The sequence below is a fragment of the Hemitrygon akajei genome, chromosome 14, assembly GCF_048418815.1.
Source record: "Hemitrygon akajei chromosome 14, sHemAka1.3, whole genome shotgun sequence".
Classification (NCBI taxonomy): domain Eukaryota; kingdom Metazoa; phylum Chordata; class Chondrichthyes; order Myliobatiformes; family Dasyatidae; genus Hemitrygon; species Hemitrygon akajei.
Genome location: NC_133137.1, coordinates 89,266,911 through 89,285,345, shown reverse-complemented (window position 1 = coordinate 89,285,345; position 18,435 = coordinate 89,266,911). Strand labels below are relative to the sequence as shown.

Genomic DNA, 18,435 nt, shown 5'->3' with positions numbered 1-18,435 from the left:
CAAGAATGTCTGTGCTTCAGAATGAGAAACGTAAAAATTACCAACTTTAACAATCCAGTGAAAAGCATGAGGTAAAAGATTCAGTAGTTACAAATAAAATTTTGATTAGATCTGTGCTGCTTGTTGGAATTCTTCCCTTCCTTACAAAGGTTATATTTTAATATTTGCACACTTTAACCATGATTATTTTGTGAACTGCTATTTTAAAGTCAGCTGAGGTTTATGTTTCTTCAATAAATCATTTTTACACAGCTTTTTACTAAACCTAGTTCAGTTATTTTAACAAGTTAACACAGTCTCATTAATGCTGTATATTACCCATAATCACTCAGCAAATCTTATCGTTGTGCAAATCTCAATGAACAAGCTAAAGGATAACGATATATGTCAACCATCACAATGAACTATAATGTAGGTGTTCCCAAGTAGCATTTGAATATTTTGACATGTACACTCAGTGGCCACTTTATTCGGCAGAGGAGTGGAGCATGGTGTGGTCTTCTGCCGTTGTAGCCCATCTACTTCAAGGTTTCACGTGTTGTGCATTCAGAGATGCTTTTCAGCACGCCACTGTTGTAACATGTGGTTGAGTTACTGTCGCCTTCCTGTCAGCTTGAACAAGTCTGGCTGTTTTCCTCTGACATCTCTCATTAACAAAGTATTTCCACCCACTGGATTTGTTTTTTTTTGTTTTCTCACCTGTCTTTGTAAACTCTAGAGACTGTTGTGCATGAAGATCCCAGGAGGTCAGCAGTTTCTGAGGTACCCAAGCCGCCCCATCTGACACCAACAATCATTCCATGGTCAAAGTCACTGAGATCACATTTCTTCTCCCGTTCTGATGTTTTGTCTGAACGACAACTCTCGACCATGTCTACATGCTTTTCTGTATTAGATATTTGCATTAATGAGTGATGTACACATGTACCTAATAAAGTGGTCACTTAGTGTAGATGCTTCTTGTGCTAACCATTCTTTGATCACACAATATATTTTAGCTTCAGTTTCAGGAAGAACATTACTTGAGATCCCAGCACAGACTCTTATTCTGTTTCAGTGTAATAGCCATCATTTCCACTCACCTCATCCATTATGATTCTGGAGGCTTTATTATTTTGCATTTTCTTGGACTTAATTTTTTGCATTTGCTTGACCTTGCTTCAGGAGCAGGTGATGGAATTGAAGGTTACAGATCATTTAATTTCTGCTTAAAAAAAATAATATTGACAATGGTGCAACATTCTATGTTTAGCTTGGGGACGAGATGGTCTAGATTGGTCAATACTGGGGGAGACAATCTTTGCGGTCAGTGTTCAGTCCTAATTTTGCCTTTACAATGTCATTCAGCCCAAACAAGTGTTCAAGATGCAAGAAAACAAATTGATGGATTATTCATGGGTGTCCAAATTGAAAAAAAAAAAAGTTCATTATCATTTCTAAAAATGTTAAATGAAATATTGCTATTGAATTACAAACTTTTATTTGAACATTTAAGATGCACTGTAGAGTGAGGAGAATGTATATTGGGTGCTATAAATGACAAACTGCTGGCCAAATCCGCGGCTATGTGAGAATCTTTCAACGGTTTCTCATACATTAGCTCATCCCTCTACAAGCTCTGTTTAACTTGAGTATTTCCCTTTTTTTTAAGTCGGTTCTGGCGACAAGCAATATATTCATATGTATTCAGACAAATATTGATGGTCTGTACTTAAAAGCATGATGAGGCCATTCTCTGGTTGGAGGAGCAACACCCCCTCGTGTTCTGTCTAGGTAGCCCCCAATCTGATGGCATGAACATCAGTTTCCCCATTTTTCCCCTCCCTTTCCTCTTCAGTTCCCTACTCTGGCCTCTTACCACCTCTCATCTCCCCTGGTGCCTTCTCCTCCTTCCCTTTCTTCCATGGTCCACTCTGCTCTCCTACCAGATTCCCTCTTTTCCAGCCATTTATCTTTTTCACCGATCACCTCCCAGCTTCTTACTTCATTCCCACATCTCCCATTTACCTGACTTCAAGTTCAGGTTTAATTGTCATTCCTTCTGTACCCTCTATACCCAGGAATGCAATCAAATGAAACAGCATGACTCTGGGGCCAAGCTTTAAAGCACAGTACTTACAGTCTACACAGCACAAGGCAAAAAAAAAAGCATGCATACAGTGAGACAGCAGTAAAATACAGTCACACAAAAAATGTAAGTCTAAGTTCCTGAGTCATTGAATGTTGCAGCAGTGTGCAGTCGAACTCAATGCATCTAGCTTTCTGCCAAGTGAACACAGGAAGACAGCCCTGGCTTCAGCCCGCATGCCACACCACACCACCTCCAGCACTCCAGTGGAGTGTACCGACTCCACCTCTCTCCTGGGCGGCTGCAAACAGGTTACACCACAGCAAAGGCCACGCAACCTTCCTGCTGTCTACCCCCACATTCACCAGTAAGCCAGTGAATCAGGCTTGCAGCGTTCCATTATCAACGGCGTACGCCAGAATCTTGCGATCACAGGAAAACTGACCAAGATGATCACTCGCCAGTAGACTGCACACCTCCTTCACGCACCGACTCTGATGCAAGCAGCAGCACAATCCACAGTAAAGTCCAGCTCCTTCAGTTTCTCCACCAATGAGCAGCTCGCTGATGGGTAGACCTGCAGTACTTTAAGTTCTTAGTATCTAGCAGAGTATTGCAATCATAAAAAAAGACAATACCACCTTTGGTTTGTTCTGTCGAAGCTGCTGCGTCGGAGCACGTCACCATCTTACCAGAAGTAACCTATCACCTAGCTTTTTTGCCTTTCCCTCCTTTCTCACGCTGAAACATCGACTGTTTATTCATTTCCGTAGATGCTGTCTGGCCTGCTGAATTCCTCCAGCATTTTGTGTGTGTGTTGATCTGGAGGATTCCGACTTGCTGAGTCACTCCCTCGAGGAGAAAGTCTGTGACTTTTGCTTTCTTGTCAATCCCGTCCCTTCACTTGGCTACCATTGCAGCTGGCAAAGCAAAGCTGTTAACTCACTTGGTTCAATCCTAACCTCCAGCACTGCCTAAGTGAAGTGTGCACGCTCCCTCTGTGACCGTGTGGGTTCCTCCCACTTCCCAAGGTTTGAGTTGGTAAGTGAATTGGCTGCTTTAAATTGCCCCTAGGCCTAGTGTGTTGGTTGAATCTAGAATCTGGGAGGAGGCAAGGGGAAGGAGTGATTATTGGAATATGGGGAGAACAAAAAATGGACTTTGTATAGGATTAGTAATCAAGTGAACATCAACAACGCTGACTCTGTGGACCAAATTGTCCTACTGTCCACCAAAAGTCAGAGATTCCCAATATTACGGTTAACATAAACATAAGCAGGACAGTATAGGCCCTTGGACCACAATGTTGTGTTGACCTTTTAACCTGCTCCAAGATCCATCTAACCTTTCCCGTCCACATAGCCCTGTAATTTTCTTTCATCCATGTGCCTTTCTTAGTCTCTTAAATGTCTTTAATGTATCTGCCTCTACCCCTGTTCCCGGCAGTGTGTTCCACGCACCCACTACTCCCTATGTATATAAAAAAAAAACCCACCTCTGATATCTCCTTAAACTTTCCTCCTAGCACCTTCAAATTATGCTGTCTCATTTTAGCCACTTCTAACCTGGAAAATGTCGCTGGCTGTCCACTCTATGCCATTTATCATGTTGTACACTTCTATCAGTCACCTCTCCTTTGCTCCAAAGAGGAAAGCACTAGCTCGCTCAACCTATCAGTTGTGGCATGCATTTTGGTCACATTCTACAGTGGTTGAGACATGGGAACAAACTCGTGGTTCATCCGTCAATAAAGTTTTATGGTTATAGTTATCCTTGCAGTAGGAGTCTCCCATTGCTGAGAAGATCACATGCAACATTAGGAAGTGGAGTTTTGTTCATTTTTATTTAAAGATACAGTACAGAACAGGTCCTCCAGGCCCTACAAGCCACACTGCCCAGTAACCCAACAATTTAACCATAGCCTAACCACAGGACAATTTACAATTGCCAATTCACTTACTAACAGTTATGTCTTAAGACTGGGGGAGGAAAGCGAAGAACCTGGAGGATACCCTCGCGCTCATGGAAAACATACTAACTTTCTTGCAGAGGAAGTTGGAATTTAAGTCTGAATTCTGATGTCCGAGCTGCAGTAACTACTACGCTACCGTGGTGCCCCATGGTATAAACCTGAATGAAAAGTGATAATGGAACTTTGCGGCTGTTGCAATTTATTGCAGAGTTTCCGGATGTTAGAGAGAAGCTGCGTTGTGGATTGGCTTTAGGGCCATGATTGTCTAGATTGTTCATAAATCCTTTCGATCCAGTCTGTTTGACCAGTGCCCAGTAATAATTTTGCCTTTACATATACATTCAGCCCAAGCATGTGTTCAAGGCGTGCAACGAAACACATCAATAGATTAATCACTACACTGGAAAACTTTAAAGGGTTGCACAAGCAAATACATTATCTTCTTTTTAAAAGTTAAATGAAATACTACAATTGAACTACAAACATTTATTAGAAGATTTAAGCTGCACTATAGTATGAGAAGAATGTATATTGGGTGCTATAACTAACTACTGCTGATCATGTCTAAGGCTATGTTGTATAGCAGGGTGTGCATCTTTCAACAGATTCTCATACATTAATTTATTCTTCTAAAAGCTCTGTTTGACTTGAGCATTGCCCATTTCTTTTTAATCTGGTCTGGAGTAGGATCGATTGTTTTTACTTAAAAAGCATTCTGGAGGGTTCTGACTTCTCAAATAATGCCAACAAGAGGCTGCAGATGCTGAAGTCCATAGATCATAAGATATAGGAGCAGAATTAGACCCTTCTGCCCATTCCACTGTTAGTTTTTCCAATTCCCATTTTGCTGCCTTCTCCCTGTAACCTTTAATTGCTTTACCAATTAAATCTTAGAGTGAAATACTATCTGCTGGAGGAACTTGGCAACTTGAGCAGCATCTGTAGGGGCAGGATGTGGTGAGGGATTGTCAATGTTTGAGGGCTGGGAGTGGAGAGGGAAGGTGGCCAGTGTAGAGGACAAGGCATAAGGTAGGTGCCCGTAGTGACAGTTGGACTAAGAAAGGTGAAGAAAGAGGGGGGCAGAAGGAGCCAGGGGGAGGTAGAGTTGGGAGGCTGAGGCAAGTATGTGATAAGTAAAAGTAGACAGGATTTATTTGTAAGAAAAACTTAATATCCTTGTTTTTCATGCAAAATATTTCCCAGACAATGATGCTGTAATATAGATACTTCTTGACTATTCTCCTCTGAGTGCCCCATCTGTGGAGTTCAAGACCTGCTTTAAAAAAAAACTGACTCCTGGTTCTTTGAGGGCAGGAATCCAGTGCTGATTTTCAGGGTAATTGTTGGGATTAATTTCCCAGTAGAAAATTCTTTCTCCTGGCAGTGACACTTATTGTGGGTGTCGATGCTGGGTGGGGCAAAGAACAGCCTTCACTAGGCTGTGTGGTGGATAGTCTGTCCTTTTGAGTGTTCTCACAATAATGTGTGCTTGATTGTTTTAAGGGAGTGGATTGGTTAGTTCTATAGAAACATAGAAAATAGGAGCAGGAGTAGGCCATTCGGCCCTTCGAGCCTGCACCACCATTCAGTATGATCATGGCTGATCATCCAACTCAGAACCTATAGTCTGCATAAATGTCATACATTCTCTATAAAACAAATAGCACATTGGCAGAGTAGTTTGAGTCTCTGCTTCACAACACCAGAGACCCGTAGGAGCAGAATTGGGTCGTTCAGCCCATCAAGTGTATTCTGACGTTCAATCATGGATGATTCATTTTCCCTCTGAACCCTATCCTCCTGCCTTCTCTCTTCCCTATCAGTCTTAGCTTTAAATATACTCAATGACTTGACCACCACCACCATCTGTGACAATGGATTCCATGGATTCACCTCCCTCTGTCTGTAGAAATCCCTCCTCATCTCTGTTCTAAAGAGACATCCTTCTATTCCAAAGCTATGTCCTCTCTCTCTATTGAAAGCATCCTCTACATCTCCACTCTGTTGAGGCCTTTCAGTGTTCAATAGGTGGCCTCAGGTGCTGTCTTAGTGGAGTTTGCATGTTCTCCCTGTAAATGCATGTTTCCACTGTGAGTTCCTGCTTCCTCCCACGTCTTAAAGATGTGCAGGTTGATAATTTAACAGCCTCAGTACGTAGGTGAATATGTGGGGAGGGGGCAGCTTTTGTTGGTGAGAATTTTTTTTAAAATTGATTGTAGGGTTAGTGCAAATAGATGGTTGATAGTTAGCACAGAGCCAGATGGCAGAAAGGCCCATCTCCGTGCGATTATAACTCCAGAGATAAGTGTTTCATCATCCCCCTTGACTTTTCCAGGACAGGTTCCAATTGCAAAAGAGAAGAATATTGTTCCCACCGTTTGCAGAATCTCACCCAATGGTACACAGTTATTAAAATGTGTCGATAGATGCAGACTGATGTAGTTCACAGTTGCTTAGTGTGTAGATTTGTGTAGTAAATATGATCATTATTCTCACATGTACCAAGCTACGGTAAAACAAAACTTGTCTTGCGTACTGTTTATGCAGTCCGACAGTGCGTTGAGGTAGTACAGGGTAAAGCAGTAACAGAGTGCAGAATAAGGTGTTAACAGTTACAGAGGAAGTGTAGCACAGGTTGACAATCGTGCAAGGTCACAGAGGTAGATTGAGGTCAAGAGTACATTTTATCATTCTAGGGGCCCATTCAATAGCCTGATAACAGTGGGATGAAGCTGTCTTTGTGCCTGGTTGTATGTGCTTTCAGGCTTTTGTACCTTATGACAATTGGGAGAGGGAAGAAAAGAAAATGTCTGAGGTGGGTGGGGTTGTGGAGTATGCTGGCTGCTTCACTGAGGCAGTGAGAAGTGCGGACAGTAAGAAATAACAGCTTGATGTCTATGTAATGTCCTGAAATGTCTTTATTTAAGAGAGGCAGTGCTGGGAGGGGGTAAGTGGATGTTGGAAGAGCAAGCCAATTAATTATTTGTAATTGTTTCAAGGAATACATTTTTTTAAACTTTGTCAAATCAGTAGTTTATTGATCTTTTTTATCATTTACAGGCGACGTTGATGTTAGTGACAGGTGGCACTTTGACTTGCCCTCATTGTCTCTGATATCAAAGGTATCTGAGTCCTCCCATCGAGAGCAGTGGACACACCTCACCATGGCTGTCTAGAGATCAACACGTGCCTGGTACGAGCCAGGCCTTGAGCAGACATTGCCGCCTCCGACTATAGCGCAGAGTGGCTGGCAGGCTAAACAAAACAAGAATTGATAATGCGTCTACGGGAGCACTCCTCAGTGTTAATTCTTATACACCTTTGGCACCTTTTTTTTTTAGAATGAGAGTGGAGATTGTGAGGTGGCCTATGTCAGTAAGTAGTAAAAACAGCAAAAACAATCCATTTAATTAAGAACGGGACTAATTTCTCAAGTCAAAAATGTTTTGACTTTGTTCATCCAAATCTTACGAATCTAATTTTTGTGTGATTGTTAACATTCTTCAAGACATTGAAATCTGATTTAAAACTGGCCAAAGAAAGAGAGGAGTTTATTCCTGGTGTTGAATAGAGTGCAAATCGATAAAATAAAGGCCAGCAGCAATCTTTTTCCGAAGTGGGAGGGTGGGATTAAGGTAACGCATACCAGGAGAATTAAATTGTTTGGAAGTTTTAGTGTGAGCTTGGCTGTACCTCTGGATTATGAGGTAACAGTAACTGAACTGAAGTGCCCAGATTCTCTCTCCTTCTGGGCTCTTTCCAACTTCTCAACATGAAGTCATTTTTGTGCCCGCTTAGGTTTGAGTTTTAAAGGTTTTTTTAAAAATTAAAATCAAAGACTTGCAGAACGCCAAGTGCATCTTAACAGTTGCTATGAGCCAGAACACTTGGCAGCGGAAAACTGTTGTTAGGGGGCAAGGGAAATGACTACTTCTGGTTTTGCATTCAGTCATTCAATTAAACCTTTTTTTTGTTTCTTTTGCCGGTTTTCTGGCAACACAGATGAAGTAAATGAAGGCTTACTGGGTTCTGGAATTTCTTGCACCAAAATTGTCATTTTGGTTGGTAGCACGTGCAGCATTGTCAGCGAAAACCATTTGCTTAAATGTGTTATTGAAGGTGTGGATATGTGCATCATACATAAATGTCATTCTTTTAGCAAATTACTTGCGATAATTCTGTCATTTCCATCTAAAGCACATCATTGTTTGTTTCTTCTGTTCGAGGTACCTGCTTGTACAATTCTTTGCAGAAGCTAAGTGTAGAAGTGTATGTTTTGGCTTGACAAGACTGCATGGTCTAATTCATAAGTTGCTACACCTTTTTGGCTGTTGCCATTCTTGCAGTAAAAAACAAAGTTGTTGACCTCATTGAGTTTCTGCTCAGACTCTTTGTGCACATGTGCACTCTAAATATTTAAGAACACAACCAGGAGAATGAAAAGTCATTATTAACAAACCAGGAGACTGAAAAGTTACCGTTAAAGTCTCAAATCCTGGAGAAAATTTTAGTCTGATCTCAATTCTGAATTGTCCTCAATTATAAATATAGGCTTCATATTCCGGGTGGATTTGATTTGTATCCCCCTCTAAATAAAATAGCTCACACTCAGAATGCACACAAGTCATTTGCAGTCATCTGCTTAATGCTGATGCCAGGTCTTCACTGCCTGACTGCTTCAGCAGTTTACAGCAGAGTGCAGGTTAGCACTAATGTACAGCCCCGACCATGGAAAACTACAATGAAGGGTTTGTTCAAGACTAAGGTCAGTACAGACCTTTCTGCTTGAACCATGGGCTTCAGAGAGTCTCAGGAGCCTGTGGAACCACACACATCCTAAACCCCATGGGTGTGAAATAAATTACCAGAGAATTTGTTATTGAGGTTGAACAAAGAACAGTACTGGCCCTTCAGCCCATGATTTTGTGCTGACCTTTTATCCTACTCCAAGATCAAGCTAACCCTTCCCTCCCACATGGTCCCTTGTTTTTCTAAGGGTGTTTATTCTTGAAAAATAACCTATTCCAGGCCAGTTAAGAAAGAACCCCATGGTGGATCTGGAGTGGCATACATAGAATAGTGCAACGCAGTACAGGCCCTTCACCCCACAGTGTTGTGCCAGCCTTTTAACCTACTCTAACATCAATCCAATCCTTCCTTCCCATGTGGCCCTCCATTTTCCTCTCATCCATGTGCCTATCAAAGAGTTTCTCATATATCAGCCACCACCACTCTGCATATTAAAATACATCTACTTCTGACATCTCCCCAGTACTTCCCTCCAATTACCAAATTACTTCCTTTAAGAGAATAGTTTCTTAAAATCAACCTGTAGTGGAAGGCAGACATATGTTTAAGATCATATAAAATTAAGTAGATATTACGGGAACTATGTGTCTATCTAAGAGTCTCTTAAATGCCTCTAATAGATCTGCCTGTGCCCACTGCCAGGGGTGGTAGTACAGGGAGATGTATTAGAGGCATAAAAATAAACCTATACTTTATATAGGTTAAAACCTATATAAAGTTAAAGTATAGGTTAAACCTATACTTTACTCCAAACACCTTAAAATTATGCCCTCTGGTATTATCCATTCCTGCCCTGGGGAAAAATACTGGCTGTCCACACTATCAATTGCACACTAATATTTCACTTACGGAACCAACTTCTGCCCACACAATGGAGATGAAAGGCTCCTTTGTCAGTCCTTGGCTCACCTAAAGTCTGCGTATGGAAAACCTTCAATTATGAGCAACCAAGCAACCAAGAGAGAGTCAGACAGGTGAAGTTGAGTTGTTACATTCAGCATCACATTTATTATCACTGACATTAGTCGTGGAATTTGTTGTTTAGTAGCAGCAGTGTAGTGAAAGGCATGAAAAAAATTACTACAAGTTACGGTGGTAAATAAATAGTGCAAAAGAGGAGTAGTGAGGTAGTGTTTATGGGTTCAAGGATACAGAGTGCAAGCACTTTGACTCCCATTACACACAACCTAAAGTGCAAGCTGGCAATGGTGTAGAACCTGTGATCCTCAAAAATCAAAGGAGTGTTACAGGACTACTGCGGTTACATCTTGCTTCTGGGATGTTTCTTCCTACATTCCAATTTAAAATCAAATCTGTCTGCAGTTATCATCAAAGGTCCATCAAATGAACCGGCCATCAACAGTACTGCTGGCCTTGACTTGAGCTTCCAGTAGCTGAATATGCTAGATAAAGTTTGTGAAATTCTAGTTTTGCGTCACACAAAACTGAGGTAACTGGCACTTCACAAGCAAAGTAAATTTCTCGGTTGGGATTTGTAGATTTGATATCTGTGTGTTTGAGTTTTTGAGCTCACACATTGTGATGAATGTGAGGAACCCGGAGCTATGTGGTGAACAGGCCAAGCTGGTACAAAATGGTGGCAGAGTGGTGCAGCCATGAAACCTGTTTCTTCAGCTCTCGTGACCCAAGTTCGCTCCTGCCCTCTGGAATCCTGTACACATGCTCTATGCAACTCCGGTTTCCTCCCACATCCCAAAGACGTGCTGGTGGTTGGTGGTTCGTTGGTCAATGTAAATTGTCCCTAGTATATAAATGAGTGGTGGAATCTGGGGCTGAGGGAGTGTGGGCAGAATAAAATAGAATCATTTAGGGAACAACACACACAAAATGCTGGTGGAACACAGCAGGCCAGGCAGCATCTATAGGAATCATTTAGGGGTTGGTGGAAATCGATCAGTGGTGCAGATTCATGAGTCTGTTTCTATGCCAAATGACTGAAAAAAGATCATCCTGTTTAATGATTTCATAAAGTGGATTTCAGCTTGTTAGTTGGAAATACCAACTGATTTGAACAAGGAACAGTTGATGCAGGATATGTCATCTGAAGGGATCGGGTGACTGTATGAGGAGCATTGGGTGGCACTGGGCCTGTACTCACTGAAATTTAGAAAAATGGGGGGGTGGGGTAGGGTGGATCTCATTGAAAGCTGTCAAATTATGAAAGGCCTACATAGAAGGAATGTGGAGAGGATGTTTCCCATCATGGTGGAGACTCCAGAATACAAGGGCATCCTTTTATAGATGAAGTGGCATTTCTTTAGCCAAGGGGTGATTAATTGCCACAGACGTCTGAGGAAGCCAAGTCATTATTTTTGTTTAAAGTGGAGGTCAATAGGTTCTTGATGAGTAACAACATCAAAAGTTATCGGGAGAAGGTAGGAGAATGGGGTTGAGGAAGATAATAAATTGAATATTTCGGAACAGACTTGATGGGCTGAATGGCCTAATTCTCCTCCTTTGTCTTATGGTTTTTATGGTTCTTGGGCCAGGAACTTGGCTGATTTAGAGTGGAAAGGTTTTTGTCTTACCTACATATTATGTACTTGTTCCCGAACGGTGCCTGTGGCTTGTAAATAATTTACCTTCACTTACTCAGCCAATGATTCTTGACCTGCAAGCTGATAAATTTCTGTGGCCTGTGTGGAACTCACTCCACCTCCTAGTTCTATCCAGTCACTCCACATGCACATGTTTTTCCCCTGCCCTTATCAGTGTGCACTGGTAGCCCATTGTGTTCCTGCTCATTTCCCTCCAGTAGCTGTCTCCATCTCCACACCTTGCTCCATCTCCTCCTCACCTCGTTCTGTCTACCTCTCATTTCTCTTCTGCCTTCATCTGTCACTCACCTACCACTGTCTCACAACTCCAACCCCTCTCCGCTCCCCTACCTGCCCATCATCTTACACCCCTCCTTAATTAACCAATCACTTGCTTCCTGTCTAACCCTTCTCCTTCCCCTTTTTGTGACAGCCATACCTCCTCTCTGCCCTCAGCCATGATGCAGGGTTTCAACCTGAAACGTTAACAGTTCCTCCCTCTCCTCCCCACCCCAACAGATGCCGCTTGACCCACCGAGTTCCTCCAACAGATTGCTTGTTGCTCCAGATTCCAGCATCTGCAGCCTCTTGTGTCTCCAAAAACAGTTTTAAATGAATGCGCTAAGATGTATGGATGCAGATAAGACATCCGCAAGTGTGACCAATCACTTGAGATCTACTGTTCCCTCTGCAGGGATTTCACTCCCCCAAATTTCTACTGGTTAATATCTGCTGAAAGGTGCTGTGTTTGGGTGTCGGGTAGGTACTGGTCTCTTTGAGCTGTCATACTGCTCGGAACACCTTACTGGCACCCAACGCTGCTGTTAGGTTGTGGTGAAGGCTCATTGCAGCCCATAGTACATGAATATGAACAGGCAGGGATGGAAGAGGAGAAAAATCTGCTTTGACTATCCAAAAGGAAAGGATTTGGGTGGATAAGTCTGGTAATTCTTCATAGTTATTCATTTCATCCCTCATGTGGAAGCTACAAATGCTCTTCAGATGTAATTGGATGTGAATTAGTTTAGGATGGATTGAAGTTATGAAAGATCCTACATAAAATCTAGTCTTTAACTGAATAAAATTGACTCACTCCCTTTCCCATTTTGTAAAAAATTTTGGCTGCATATTTAATTTACTAAAACTCAAAACCCACAAAGCACGTATAAAATATTTGAGCTGTAGTTTACTCAGGGTTAGGCTTGATGCACCCTCCCTCCAGCATTCTGCGACTCGTTTTAAAAACATTGATAGTCATCATTTTAAAATCCTGAATGACATTTGCAGGTTACTGCTGAGTTTGTGCATCTGGCTGTGTTTAAGTTTGACGCTGCTTGCCATAGACTCATATTGCAGGTTTAAATTCCGCACTGTAAACTTGCTCACGACGCTCATGGCCGGCTCCAGGTGCTACTTAGTGCATGCATGGTAAGTTTGCAGGTGACATGAAAACAGGGGCAGTGAAGAAGGTTCTCGAAAATCAGGGGAAACCTTGTTTAGCTGTGTAAGAGGGCCAAGGAATGGGAAATGGATTTTAATTTGAATAAGGGTGCAGTTATGGTCAAACCAAGGTAGGACTTCCAGAATGAATGGATGGGCCCTGAGGAGCGCTGTGGAACAGAGGGACCCTGGTGTATAAGTACACGGTTCACTGAAATTAGAGTCACAGGTAGACAGGCCAGTGATGAAAGCTTTTGCCATGCCTTTATCAGTCATAAGGTATTAAGGTTGCACAGGGCACTGGTGAGACTGCCTTTGGAGTATTCTGTTCATTTCTGGTCACCCTGCTGTAGGAAAGGTGCAACGAAACTGGAATGTCTGCAGAAAAGATCTACAAGGATGTTGCCTGTACTTGAGGGACTGAGTGGTTGGACAAGCTAGGACTTTATCCTGTGGAGTGTAGGAGACTAATTAGTGATCTTGTAGAGGTGAATAAAATTAAGAGCCAGTTTGCACAGTTTCTTTCCCAGGTCTGTGGAATCAAGAACCTGAGGAAATAGGTTTAAGGTGAGAGGGAAAAGATTTATAGGAATTCAAGGGGCAATTTTTTTTTTAAATACACAGAAAATGGTATGTATCCCGAGTGAGCTGCCAGAGAAAATAATAACTTAAAAAAAAAGCTTTTGGGCAGAATTCCACCGATTCACCACCCTCTGGATAAATGGGTCAAATGCTGGCAAATGAGACTAGCTCAAATAGGGCAGCCTGGTCGGCCCGGACCATTTGGACCGAAGGACCTCTTCTGCAAAGAAGGCAGCCGCTTGTCGAATCAGGTTCATGCCTTCTCCCAGCAGGTCATTCCCCTCATTGCTCTCTGTCACTGTGTCACTTCCCCTCTCAGCTGTCCTCCAATTGCCTTAACATCCACCTACAGGAGGGCTCATTTACTGCATCAGATCATCTACCAGCGTTGGTTTGGGATGTGGAAGGAGGAATCGGGGAGTTACTTACACACACGCGCACGCACACACACACACACACAACCCGTACCTGTAAGCCTGACATCTAAAGAGCATCCAGCCAGTCACGTGAATCACCAAGGCACTAGAAGACTGTGGATCAGATGCAGGTAAGTGATCGAGGATTATCTTTATTTGCCATGTACAGTACATTTACATGTATTGGGAATCTGCTGATGCAACATGCAACAAAAAAAAATACATTTAACAATTATAAATAAAAAATTATATAAGTTAAAGTGTGGATATGGAATAAAATATGCATAAATATCAACATATATTTACAAAGTAAACAGTATTATAAAAGTGGTTTAATGCCAGTCACTACATACACAATAGCCTGACTGATGGAGATATCCTAAATTTTGCAGGGAATAAAAACATTCAAAATCAATGTTCCAAAATATCTTAATGAACTTTTAACAGAAAATTCACACGGTTCCCATTAGAGTCATGAGAAAGTTGCTTGGGCTGCAGGGTTCTGTTGATTTGTGTCAGAAAAGCCAAATTAAATCCACGGTGATTCAATGTTGTAAAACAAAACATGAAAACTTTCAAGGTGGGGGGGTGAATGCATTTTATAGGCACTGTATGTTTTTGTTTGTAAATTCTATTGTATTGCTTTACTTTTCCTGTAAACGTCAGCAAGAAAATGAATCTCAAGGAAGATCAAGGATCAACTTTATTCACATTTTCCATTTACTGTATTACGAATTTGCTATGGTGTGTTGGTCAGGACATGACATACTGTACAACAAACACCAACATTCAACAATTATAAAAATCATTATATATAAAATAAGGGAAAAAGTTGATAAAGATAGAGGTTAAAGTATGGTTATGCAATAAAATGTGTATGAATACAAGCATGTATTTACAATATAAACAGCGTTATGGTTGGTAGTACGATCACTCAAGTCAAGTATGGTGTTCTCAGGGGTTTCCAAGATGTTAGGATGGATTCCCTTAATGGAGAATGCCAGTGTTTGGATTTGTTTGACGCGGGGAGGCTGATGCACGGCAGCCACCACGTGGTCCTTGACACGTTGGGGTCCAGTGGCATGGAGTGCAGGACAAGTGGAGATCCTTCCCTGCTGCAGCCTTCTGCTTTCATTGACTTTGTTATTTATATTTAGAGATACAGAGAGGAATAGGCCCTTTGAGCCACACCATCCAGCAAACCCCTTACAACCTTGACTTAATCTCAGGACAATTTACAATGACTGATTCACCTACCCGCTATGTCTTTGGCTTGTGAGAGGAAACCGGAGGACCTAGAGAAAACACACACATCCCATGGGCAGAACGTACAGCGACTCCTTCCAGAGAACGCCAGAATCGAACTCTGAACTCCAAAGGCCCAAGCTGCAATAGTGTCACGTTAACCATTAGACTACAGTAGTGCCAATTTGATACACAGTTCTGTGCAAAAGGCACATATAGATAGCTAGGGTGTGGGTGCCTAAGACTTTTGCCCAGCACTGTAGTAATTTTATGTATTGCACTCTACTGCTGCCACAAAAAAAAACATGACATATATGAGTGATGATAAACCTGATTCTGACATGAGTCTCTATTGTGGGCTGGGAGTGGGAAGGGAACAGGGAGAGGGGAATCATGGTTGGGAAAAGGGGAAGGGAGTGAGAAGCACATCTGTAATGTTTAATAAAGCAATTGATTGGAATCAAATGACCTTGCCTGGTGTCTCAGGGTTATATATGGGCAACCCTCAGTACTGGATGGCTAAACTTCAGGCAGCATCATTCTCGGGCTCTCAGGAACTCACTCTTCACCATGACATGGTTGCAATCCTTGGAGAAGATGGTAACACAAATATTTTGGTAATAAGTTTACTTTGAACTCTTGGATGGATGAAATGATCTCACGTAACTATTCTGGGAAATACTTATCTTCTCTATCAACCTACAGTGATGAGGTAACCTGTTTTTAATTAAAATCAGCTGCAGTAACTGCCTGTTTACCATTGCATTGCCAGCATTAGAGTAAATGCAACACTTTAAGTGTAAACATAAATTAAAAAAATGTTTTTGAAAGGGTCATGAAAAATTTTATTATTTAAATTAAAATTTCACAATTGCCAAAAATATTTTACTGCGTGCTTCTGTATGTGAACCTGTGTTTGACCTCTGTACTCTGCTGCAGCCCCAATCATTTTCTTCCTGTTGACATAAGATGTATATAGGAACAGAATTAGATCATTCAGATTATCAGGTCATCTCCTTAATTCAGTCGTAGCTGATTTATTTTATTCAACTCCATTCTGCTGGCTTCTCCCTGTAACCATTAACCCCTTAACAATCTCTGCCTTAAGTACACCCAAAGACTTGGTCTTCACAGCTGTCTGTGGCAACGATTTCCTTAGATTCACCCCCCTCTGGCTGAAGAAACCCTTCCCCCCCCCCCCCCCCATCTCTGTTCTAAATGGATGTCCCTTTATTCTGAGGGTGTACCCTTGGATTCTCAACTAATTGAAACATCCTCTCCATGTCCACTCTATCCAGACTTTTCAATATCCAGTAATATCAATGGAATTACCTCCTCATCCTTTGGAACTCCATTGAATACAGGCCCAAGGACAACAAACACTCCTCATATGATGAACCTTTAATTCCAGGGATAATTCCTGTGAACCTCCTCTGGACCGTCTTCAGGGCAATCAGTTGTTTCCTTAGATATGGACTGCAAAATTGTGTGCAATATTCCAAATGTGATCTGATCAGTGCCTTATAAATCCTCAGCTGCTCATCCTTGCTTTCATATTCTAGTCTTCTCTGTCCTTGCTCCAATTTAACTTTAACCAGTCAGCCTTTAATTCTCCTTATTGAATAGCATCTTTCTATTCTGAGTGTCATCTGGTCCTAGACTTTCCCACTATTGAAACTGGCCTATCAATATTTTATAGGTTTCAATTAAGGTCCCCCCTCATTCTTCTAAACTCCTGTGAAAATAGGACAAATACAGAAGAAGAACAGAAGGTTCTTAGTGTTGTTTTGGTCTATACATTCAACGTTTCTGGTTCTATGCACAGTGTTGGCATTTTTTGTTTGTTTTATACATATTACCTTTGCCCCTATCGTAATGTACCTTTGTTTTACTTCCCCACTGGACTCGGCCCTTCAGCTTACAGAGGTGGAAAGAGTCTAGGTTGCGATTTTCTCTCAGTGAGCCTTTACCTTGGCTACACTGAGCTTCAGTGAATTCACTACTGAGCATTGACGTTGAAACTGCTTGCTTAGTGGGGAACCTTTAGTTCCAAGGAAAGCGTTCCAACTCTGGTCAGTATTGAACACACAGGAGACCGGAGGAACTCAGCAGGTCAGGCAGCATTATGGAGGGGAAATGGACAGCCAACAATTTCAGCTGAGACCCTTTAATTGGACTGAAAGAGAAGGGAGCAAGCCAGTATAAGTGAATTTTATGCGGAGGGCCGGCGGAGGCGGAGGGTTTGGGGGTGCTGCCTCACCCATTGAATTCCTCCAACATCCAGAATGGCACAGTACTGTAGTGGTTTTCATAATGCTTTACAGTGCCATCAATCACCAGTTGGGGTTTAATTCCACCTGCTGTCTGTAAGGAGTTTGTACATACTCCCCATGATCACACAAGTTTCCTCCTGGTGCTCTGGTTTCCTCCCACATTCCAAAGACGTGGGTTAAGGTTAGTAAGTTGAGGACATACTACGTTGGTGCCGGAAGCATAACGACACTTGTGGGCTGCCCTCAGCATATCCTCAATGCAAACCAAGCATTTCACTGCATACTTTAATGTACATGTGATAAATAAAGCTAACCTTCAATCTGCAGTCCCCCATACAAACTGAAGAGTTATTCATGCAAGTAACAAATTATTCTTAGAGATATCTAAAGTTTTTAATTCAGAGTAGTTTCTTACCTTCCACGCCAACCACCTCCGCCAACCCTTTCTGTTGTTTGATTTTACCTCAGCTTTGCTCCATTTCTTATGATACATTCCCCCTGTCTAGTCCTTTAATCTTATTGGTTAAGGAAATGCAGAGGATCATCACCTTGTCGTGGTGGAGAGACTTGTGAGTTCCTGAGATCCCAAGAGTGATGCATCTGGAGTTTAACCATTTGGTGCTGAGCTCCTGGTAGGGTCATCCATGGTGGTAAGGTCAAAGGGGAGATTGCAGACAAAAAGCGATCCAAACCAAGACCTCAGTGGTGAAGGTGGAAGAAAGCTGCAGCGGTGAAGAATCCCCGGTCATCTTGCATTCTACGCCACTAAACCCTGACCCCGATCTGTCAATGACCATGTAGTTGCTTTCTGTCCATCAGCCTCCCCATGTTAAACAAAGTCATGCATAGGCATCCCAGCTCGGGCTCTGCAGCCACCCGATGACCCACCAACTGAGTGATCTCGCTACTACTACTTGCTGAGGAGGAAGATTCACCACTAGCTTCCTGGATTGTTATGATTCGTGAACTGGTATCAGTTTCCAAAAGGTACCTTAACAAATTTTTTTTAATTAATTGAAGTTCCACTGAATCCATTTGAAAATTTGACAGGCACGTGGGACTAACTTAGATG

General features: G+C 42.1%; 1 protein-coding gene across 6 annotated transcripts in view; it reads left to right on the top strand.

Annotated features, from left to right (window-relative positions):
* upf2 (UPF2 regulator of nonsense mediated mRNA decay) overlaps nt 1–15,923 on the top strand; it is a 117,119-nt gene extending 101,196 nt beyond the window's left edge. For 4 of the 6 annotated variants that reach the window (XM_073066544.1, XM_073066547.1, XM_073066545.1 and 1 more), the window contains exon 24: nt 15,003–15,923. In XM_073066544.1, the coding sequence (XP_072922645.1) occupies nt 15,003–15,063 (61 nt within the window). In that variant the 3' untranslated portion in view covers nt 15,064–15,923. Of the gene's footprint in view, nt 1–718; nt 3,519–7,100; nt 8,411–15,002 lie in introns of those variants that run through there. The other 2 variants (XM_073066549.1, XM_073066548.1) reach the window with 2 other exon arrangements.
* The last annotated feature ends 2,512 nt before the right edge of the window (nt 15,924–18,435 follow it).